The 9,459-nt window shown below is 39.5% G+C and overlaps 1 protein-coding gene across 1 annotated transcript; it reads left to right on the top strand.

Annotated features, from left to right (window-relative positions):
- Window positions 1-5,397: 5,397 nt before the first annotated feature.
- LOC111234036 (sialoadhesin-like) lies at window positions 5,398-9,459 on the top strand. Its single transcript, XM_022761943.1, has 6 exons — window positions 5,398-5,504; window positions 6,857-6,926; window positions 7,132-7,494; window positions 8,399-8,677; window positions 8,763-9,014; window positions 9,116-9,459. The coding sequence occupies exons 2-6, from the start codon at window positions 6,878-6,880 to the stop codon at window positions 9,457-9,459; spliced, it is 1,287 nt and encodes a 428-aa protein (XP_022617664.1). The 5' UTR covers window positions 5,398-5,504; window positions 6,857-6,877.

Here is a 9,459-nt window from a genome sequence, read left to right on the forward strand (position 1 = left end):
CCCAGACTTTGATCCGTCCAGCCTTGGTGCCTCTGTCAGGATTTTTCCCCATGAATGGCCTGAAAAACAAGAGTGTGTATTCAGGTGGGGAAATAGAAACGTGTACTTTCATGGTGCAGATTAAGTAATAGTAATTTTGGAAGTAATAGTTTCGCCTTGATTATTGTCAGAAAAGCTTCCTTAAAGGTGCACTATGCATTCCTGCATGACGTCACTTCTGTTGACGTTCAAAGTAAATACCAAACAAAACAGAGCAGCTGCCCCCCCCCCATGTTTTGCATCGGACTGGAAGCCCTTCTGCCGGTGGAGTTCTCGCCACCTTTGAATCGATTCCCCAATATAAATGCGGGTCTTCTCGTTCGTTCCTTCTCCATTTCTCTCCTCCTCTCGCCATATATTCATTCCGAACGTCTTTTCTTTGGTCGTGTTCCGTGCCTCGGCCATCTCCCAAAATATATGGTTGAGTCGTTAGACCTAGTTCACGGCGCCGTCCAGCTATTACTCTCAGATACTCCTGCCCCCACCCCGCCCAGCCCCCACCCCACACACTAACCCCCACCCCCTCCCCCAACCATCTTGTCAGTGATTGGCTGGAACGTGGTTTGTTATGTTTTGGGGCACAGCCTGTGCCCCTAGTGTTTGTTTGCCGTTTGCGACGCCTGTGTTGTCTCCCGAGACCGTGCTTTTTCACAGTGTATTCAGGGGGCAGGCAGCTAGCGGATCAAGGGGAGATGGCTATGATTTGAGACAAAAATAAAATCGCGCTAGAACCATGCAGGAATGCATAGTGCACCTTTAACACGCTCCAGTAATCAGATGTTTTAGGCAGCTTGTATGTAACATGTTAGACAAAACTCAACAAACACACAGTCAACATGATCAAAGCTGCTGTGAGCACACAGTACCAGTTGAAGGATGTGAGCATCTCACCTTTGAATTAATTCCAGTGTGCATGCAGCTTCATCTTGGGACTGAAGATTGAAGCTGTAGTGAGTAGAAAAGACTGCAGCGAGTGTGGTCAGCTGGTTGGGTGCCCTCACAAAGGTCATGCCCCTCAGTGCTGATCATGAAGTGGTGAAAACAGCTTCCTGTTTGACCTGAAATTTGACAAAGAAAAAAACCGCATTGACATTGTCACACTGAAAATGATATGTACCAGGGAAACTGAAATCCTTCTACCCATTCACAGATGAGTCCTTTTCTGTTTGCTATATACATTATAAGGTGTTATGATACAGAACTGAACCGTGTTGAACAGCCACATTATTTCTGCTCTGTTCAGTTTAATAATAGTGGAAGTAACATATGATGACAGTTTAGCTAGCTTGCTAACATTAGCAAACAAGCTCCAGGTCAATTCAGTCACGACAGTAAAGTAGCGTTATCTAAATAAAATCAGCAGCGTCCTTTGGAGACGTGCACTTAGCAGATGCTAACACAAAGTAAAGTTTAAGATCCACACACGGTGAAACTGCCAGTGAAACGGGTGATAGAAAGTTACCATTAAAGTGTTACCGACCTTTTCAGATCACAACAGAAGGATTTTTTTTTTTTACCACTTAGCAACTGTTCAGCTATACACCGAAGTAGCTAACGTTAGCTGAAAGTGCACACTGTTAGCTTGTGTTTGTGTCAGCTCAGACTCAGAGCTCAAATGACTTAAACTTAATTCAAGTCCAATGCTCTTTACATTCACTCTGAATACAGGTCATTTTAGCGAAATAATCCTAAACATAAATATACGCTTAAAGTAGTTTAAAGACTAACATTACAAGTAAAATAACTCATCTTGTTTAATGGTATTCTACTAGGGGTTTTCAACTGGTTTTGTCCCAGGGACCACCATTATAACCAAGAAGCAACTCAGGGACCACTGCTTTGGCGGATGTTTGTTTTATTTTGCACCAAGCTTAAAATTAAGGAGGATAGACCTATACAGGCTATTTATTTGCATCAGTGTATGTCTATTTATTTGCACCTTGTGCTAAAAGGAAAAACAGACAAGTAGTAATGAACGGAAATAATATGTGGGAAGCCAAGAGGGCTTATAATATTACAAAGTTCACTCTCACTCTGTGGGACAAGGGCTGAGTTTATAGTTTTCTTACCCATCAGTGGGATTTCTGGGCATGGTGAGTTGCACACAGTCTGTCTATTCGTGGCAATATGGTGGATAGGCACAATCTCATGTCACTTTCAGGCTTCAATCTTGACCTGTACTTGTTCTTCAGGTAGGCCAGTGTGGAAAATCCACTCTCACAAAGATAAGTAGTTGCAAAAGGTAACAGAGAGTTGACTGCCTTTGCTGCAAGTGCTGGATATTCTGCCTGACAACCCACCCAGAACTTCACAAGGGGCTGTGTTTCATACATGTTCCTCTTGACAGAGTCTGTGGATAGTTCAATCAGTTGATCCTCTTCTATGGCAGATAAATTTGACCCTGCAGCTGCGTTATCACTGAATGGGAGCAAGATCCATTTGCTGTTACAGCGCCACCGATCAGATTCATCAAAGTTTCCATTTCCATTTCCAATTTCACGGACCACCTGCAATACCGCCACAGACCACCAGAGGGCCACGGACCACCGGTTGACAATCCCTGTACTAGATGATCAATACAACTCGATTGGAAATGTGATGTATTTTGCCTGTGCTAACAAGCAAGGAAAAAAGGCACTCACCTATTCATTTGAAGGATGAAGATGGGTGAAAAAAATCTAACTGCATTGTCCAGTCAAACTTATCACTCTCTGTTTTCCCAAAATGCACTGCAAAAAATACTGTAAATTACTGCTTTCTTTCCTCCAAGCAATAATACTGTAAAATGCTGTTTTAATAGTGTTTCACAAGAAAATTTTACAGTAATATACTGCATTTAAAGATAACAGGATTGTATTGTTGAAATTTCCCCTTAAATGTACAGGAATTTGTTTGTTCTTTTTGCTCAAGCAAGGACACTCTCCTCATCAAAATAAACCAGACACTAATAGGATCAATATGTCAGTCATGGATCTTTGTTAATGATTGAACTTATCGTATATCTTCTTTTGCGTCTTAACGGGAAGCAGAACTACAGTAATGTAGTCGCAGTCGCAGCTTTTGGTTCAAAAATAAGATTAAGAATGGACAGGTTGCATCATTTGGTAACAATATGTTTTCCATAATTTCCAAATACCTGATTCCACAATTTGACAATTTACTATTAACATATACAACAATGGCAGCAATGGCAGCCATAGTTCACATAGTCTCTAATAGACAGAAACACAGTACAGATAGGCTTAGTGAAGACTGCAGTCAACAACATATGACTAATATTCTGCAGGGCACATTGTTAGGTTATACTGTACTGTGTTGTACTGTGTGTCTGTGTTGTAGCTCTGTCTGTCTGTCTGTTGGAGGTGCACTATACTGTTAAGAACTGCTTAAAAAGCTGCCTATTTAAAAAATATATTAAAAATTAAAAATGATATAACATTGGAAAAAAAGAAGAAAGGAAAGTCACATTTTGTCATCATCAAGGTGGAAGAGAAGTGAAGGAGTGGTCTTCACCATCAGACTAGACTTGTCTCTTTTGTGCAACTTTTATGTACTTGCTCACTCCACCTGCTGTGGACACTATCTGGGCACCCAGTCATCATTATGCCAAACTGTGGCACATAGACACATTGTTTCTGGAGTTCAGGTGTTTGCCATCTTGAATGCTTTACAATGCTCCTTTCTACTCAGTGGTAGATATAAAAAATACAGAACACATTACATATCATTAAAAATGATTTACTAGTATCTTTGATAAAATAAGTAGAGCATTGTCACACCATTAAAAAATTATTTACTAACATTTTTGATAAAAATAAGGAGAGTACTCCATTAAATAATGATTTAATGACATATTTGATAAAACAAGCAGAACACTCAGACATGATTAAGACATATCTGATGGATTAAAAATATTTCCCACAACTGTTAGAGGACTGATTCAGGACTACAGACTATATTTGCTGTATTTGCTTTTGTCGGCTCCAAATAGCTTCAGAGCAATAAGAGTGTCTGAAACAGAACAAAGTTTCATTAGATTACGTTCAAATTGTTCCTGCAGGCATTTAGTTGAAAAACAACACTTATATACTTATATACTTTATATCAAGACACTTCACACATGGTGATCATAGTAGCTGCTTGTTTTTAGCACACCAACAGTACTGAGATGATACCTGAAACTAAAGAAATCTAATTGATACAATGACAACACAGTTTACAATACGTACATACGATTACAAATTTTACACAATGGAATGTTCAAACTCTTTGAATGTGTGTTTGTGATTAAAGGAATTCCTCAGTGATTGATTGAGTGAATGACTGACCGATTGGCCGACTGATTAATATAAACAACTGACTATCAGATCCATTAATCAGCAGTGTTTGACTTGTATTGTTCCCGCTGTGTTTAATCTCATCTGGAGAGATCTGATTAATTGTTCTTTTGATGACAGACGAGGTCAGGCCTTCAGTCTGTCCTGCAGGGCTTTCTTTAAAATGGAAGAGCCTGACACATCTCATTCAGTGCTAGAACGTCAGCAGCAAGGAGGGACATTGAAGAGGCAGTTTTAATAAATAGGTAAAAGATTATTTGCGTGGATTCTTCACTTAAGCATAATCATATGTTACAGGTCATATGCAATCGCTAAGATATATTCATTTGGTGCATTTGTGTTTTCTTGATTCACAGATTTGCTCCTTGCTTATCCCAGACTTCCAGATCAAGCACATTTTCTGTCATGGGTAACTCAGCATCCACCGGCTTCATCACTCCCACTCCCAGGAAGCTTTCCTGGGGGCGGCAGAAAGAAGACACAGTCAAACTGGAGGACTTCTTGACTCAGTGCGAAGAGGATCTCTGGAGAGTCAAAGGAAAGTCAAGTCAATCGATGAAAAAGTTCCACCTCACTCGCAGCATCGGTTATGTTGATCTAGCTGTCCAGGAGTGCAACAGTTTCTACCCAAACAGGGGCGAAATGCTCAACCCTGCTTTCGTTGGAGATCAGGGTCCATGAGTGACTGAATTTTATTATGGACAATTAAATCTACACAACAACTTAGCAAGAAGATCTTCTTGGCTGTGATGTGTGAAGGCATAACTGCAAACAGCCCCTGTGATGCCACTGCAACACTAGTGGCCTGTCATATCCGACCTCTGCTTAGAAATCTTCTCACCACAAGACTGTAGGTGTGAACTAAACAGGAAGTGAGACACTGACAATAAGATAGGTCACTTTCTTAAATGAGCAAAACTTAGAATGTTTCCTGTTTTTTAAAAATGTATTTGCATTGGGTGTTATCTTGTAAAAGAGTTATAGTTTTAATTTGAGTACATGTTCAGATATTAACAATACAAGCAGTAATCACACAAGAAGGCCCATCCTTTGACAATCCTGTGACAATAACTTTAAGCATCACCTACGACAAGCGCATCTCTCCATCTGTGATACACACTGTGTAAGGTACAGTAAAGCTCATTGTCCTTGTAGAAAATGAGTTGAATATCTAAAAAGTGTATTTTTTTGTCATAAACTTAACTTCTATTGACTTTTCAGTGAGTTTACATGTCATTGCTTTCAGTCAGGCAGTCAGTCAGTTCTTGTTCAGGAAAATGTTTAATCTTTGTACGATCTGGATCTCATATCAATGTATCATACCGTAACATTTTTGTCAAATCTTTTATCTGAAGTAAATAACGTTTGTAACTCAGATGTCAGCAAATACATTCAAAGCTTCCAGCGGATACCATTTTGGCCTCTTGATTTAAATTAATAGAAGAAATGGGTCATTGTGCTTCTCCTTGATCACTGTTTTTCTTGTGGTCTTTATCGTCTGGCGGAGTCACAAAATTCACACACGGCCCATGCAAACAATAAACTAACAAACTATATATATATATATAATATATATATATATACTACGGATGTGTCATGTGTTACTAAAAGCCCTTTGATTTCAAAGAGAGAAGACACCTTTACAAAAGAAGCACTGATGATTGAATCGTTTATATGTTAATATCACGAATTAGAACAGAACGAAGTGATTCTGTAGTAAAGGTGTCTTTTTTCTTTGAAATCAAAGGGCTCTTAGTACCACATGACACATCTGTAGTATTTAATGGCTATAATGGATAGATAAATATAGATATATTCTTTATTTATCCCCTAGGGGAAATTCATGTGTCCAATAGCTCATTAGTAATAATAATAATAATAGTTAATAATAAATAATAAACAATAATAATTAAATTAGTCCACTTCTTCTGGCTGAGGTGTTATCCAGCCTGATGGCAGTGGGGACTGATAATGTAATGGTTTATATGATCCAAACATCGCATGAACAATTGGAAGGGGCTGTGTTTTTAGAGGCTTGTGTTTACCATAATAAAAAGTAAAACGTGTAGGTTGTGTTCTGGGTCAGTGGTGAGGAGCTCAAGTAGTCAAGGTTTCATTTTGTGGTCTCACAAAAATAAAATAGGAGAAGTCATGATTAATAGAAGGAGAAGTGAGAGCAGCTGGATGGCGAAGTTGTGATATAAAAGTAGCTGCACCGCAGGGATGATAAATATCTTTTTTAATTATTGGGACAATTTGTTTTCCTTGTTTGTGACAGTAAAAGCTGAATACTGTAAAGCTCAGGTGAGAATAGTTGATAGCACAAAGTAAGAAAAAAAAGGAATACTGAAATCATGATTAATACAATAGACTTCACAACTTTTTGTGTAACATAGTGAATGTGTAATGTATTAAGTAAGGAATGGAAACTAAACAGCAGTCCCGCACAGGCCTGAAAATTTTTGTCATTTTATTTGCAGGTCTGACCCTCAGAGGACGAGATGGATGCTTTTAAATGGCCCCTCCTCTTTGTGTGGCTTTTCTTTAAAGGTATAATACATTCTCATATATCAAGCAATAATCCTCTTTTTTTTTTTTTTTTTTTTTTTTTTTATTTTATTTTATTTTTTTTTTATAAAAGGTGTTATTATCTCTTTTGTTCAAGTAAAGAATTGAACTTTCAGGTGAATTTGTATTGAAGTAGACTCTTCTTCAGGCTGTGGTCATGGACATTGTTCTCTTTATTTTATCACAGTTGTTCAAACTGAAGTCTCGCCCTGGACCATTCAGGTGCCATCCTCAGTTAAAGGTCTCCCTGGATCCTGTGTGGTGATTCCCTGCACATTTAACTACCCAGATCCAGACAAGAAGATCACTAAATTCACTGGGATTTGGTTCAAAGCCAGTGGTGAAATCATCTATCACCCAGTTGAGTCTAAAATCATGCAGCAGTATCGGAGTCGGACGGAGCTGCTGGGAGACGTCACACAGAGGAACTGTTCACTGAAGATTGATCCCCTTCAACAAACTGACCAAGGGCCATTTTATTTCAGGATTGAAATTGCAGATTACAACAATTTTTCTTTCAAAGAGAACAGAGTCTCTATTTCAATGACTGGTAAGTGATATTAACAACTTTCAATAAACATCTTTGAAATTACAGTTAATGCCTTAATTTTAATGCCTTAATCCAATATAAGCAAAAAAAAAAACTACAACAGTGTTTACTACTACGGTTTCTTTCGGTTGTCTTGTAGTTGAGGTTACAACACCAAAAGGGCATCTCTCTGACAGAACACAATGAGATGGTGAACATGATCATTTCATTTTCCGCATTTGTCACTGGTTGCCATCCTCTTGCTTTAAATAACTTTCATCACAAAACAGCTGAAGTTAAGTTTCATTTCTCCAGACATCGTGATATTCAAAAGGAAATAAAACCCATCGTGAGTACCACTTAGGTTCAGTCCTTTGCGCAGTGGCCATGGGTTTGAGTCCAACGCAAGACCCTTTGCTACATGTCATCCCCTCTCTCTCCTCAGCTTTCCTGTCACTCTCTCACTGATCCTGCCTGAATAAAGGCAAAAACTGGCCAAGAAAAAAAAAAAGAATTCCTTCAACATTTTGTATCTTTCCTGAAACTTGAAAACAGAGAGGAAACCTTCGAATTTATGTGACCAGGATGTGGATTCGTGAATAGAGTTTGGTTGTGAAAACATAAGTAAGCTGTCATACCAAAATAAAGTTCCCTTTCAAGCACTGTTTAGCAGAACTGAAATAAAATAGAAAACTTTGTCTAAACCTTTACCCCACATTCCTCTGTAACTTATTTTCAGGTCTTGTAATTTCATTACCTTATTCAATTTAAGCAGCAATATTGAGACAAATGAGGCCCATACAAAGTCTCGAAAGACATAACTTTGCTTTGAACAGCCCAGTAGATCAAGTGCTCTCTCTTAAATGCATTTCAGTAGCCCTATGATATTTGTTATTGTATACCATAACCCTACTTGTTATTACAGGTAAACTACAAATCTCTGTGAAAGAGGAAGTAGTGGAGGGCCAGACTGAGGTGGCTTCCTGCTCTGTGTTTCCCTCCTGCCCCACCTCTCCTCCTGTCTTCAACTGGAGTCACTCTGGAGAGCAGATCCAATCACCGCAGTTTGACGATGGCCAGTGGAAAGTAACAGCTAATCTGACCTTTCGCCCTACCTATGCTGACCACAACAAGCCTTTACTCTGCACCGTAACATACAAGGGAGGGAGGAAACAGGAGGCAGCCAAGGTCCTCAAAGTAAAGCGTAAGTGTGTGCTTTGACATTACAAGATGTGAACATGTATCTGTAAAGAACGTCATGGTATCATGAACACCATGTTTCCATGCAGACGCCCCAGTGAATGTGAAGGTTGAGTACAAGGCAGATGTAAAGGAGGGAGAGGCTGTGCAGCTGAAATGCTCCAGTGATGCTCATCCTCCTGCCAGCAGCTATGAGTGGCATAATGAAAAAGGTGCTCAGTTGCATCGGGGAAACCACTACATGTTGCCAAATGTGTCCAGACGCGTAGGTGCATTGTACTGTACTGCCATCAACACAGAAGGACGAGGCAAGTCGAGCCCTGTGCAGCTCAGTGTGTTATGTAAGTAAGCAATCCACAAAATGTAATGATAAAGAAGATCATTCTTATTTCAACACATATAATAGAAGGCCAACTCATAACTGCATTACTTGTCCTTACAGATGCCCCTGAGATTAAGACCGTCTCGTCCTGCTCCTCAGAGGGGGGTATGGTAAAGTGTATGTGCATTGTGGAGTCCAAGCCTCCCTGCACGCTCCATTTTGTACTTTCGGACAGAGTCCTGCCAGGAACCAAGGTAGAGAAACATGGCTCTGTTACCATTGGGACTCTGCAGGGAGAGTTTGGATCCTCTGAGTTCGTCCTCTGTCTGGCAAACAACACTGAGGGCAATGCCAAACTCACACTCGCTTTACATGTCAGCGGTAAGGAAAAATTTGTAGAGTGCATGACATGTGTAAGATGCCTAAAGACTGTTGCCATGAATTATACTAAAACAGAAAAGTGA

Source organism: Seriola dumerili, unplaced genomic scaffold (genome assembly GCF_002260705.1).
Source record: "Seriola dumerili isolate Sdu_G_001 unplaced genomic scaffold, Sdu_1.0 BDQW01000433.1, whole genome shotgun sequence".
Classification (NCBI taxonomy): domain Eukaryota; kingdom Metazoa; phylum Chordata; class Actinopteri; order Carangiformes; family Carangidae; genus Seriola; species Seriola dumerili.

Coding starts and splice junctions, on each gene's coding strand:
- LOC111234036 (XM_022761943.1), top strand. CDS start 6,878: ATGGATGCTTTTAAATGGCCCCTCCTCTTTGTGTGGCTTTTCTTTAAA. Junction 7,495..8,398: donor AGTCTCTATTTCAATGACTG/GTAAGTGATATT, acceptor TTGTTATTACAG/GTAAACTACAAATCTCTGTG. Junction 8,678..8,762: donor CAAGGTCCTCAAAGTAAAGC/GTAAGTGTGTGC, acceptor GTTTCCATGCAG/ACGCCCCAGTGAATGTGAAG.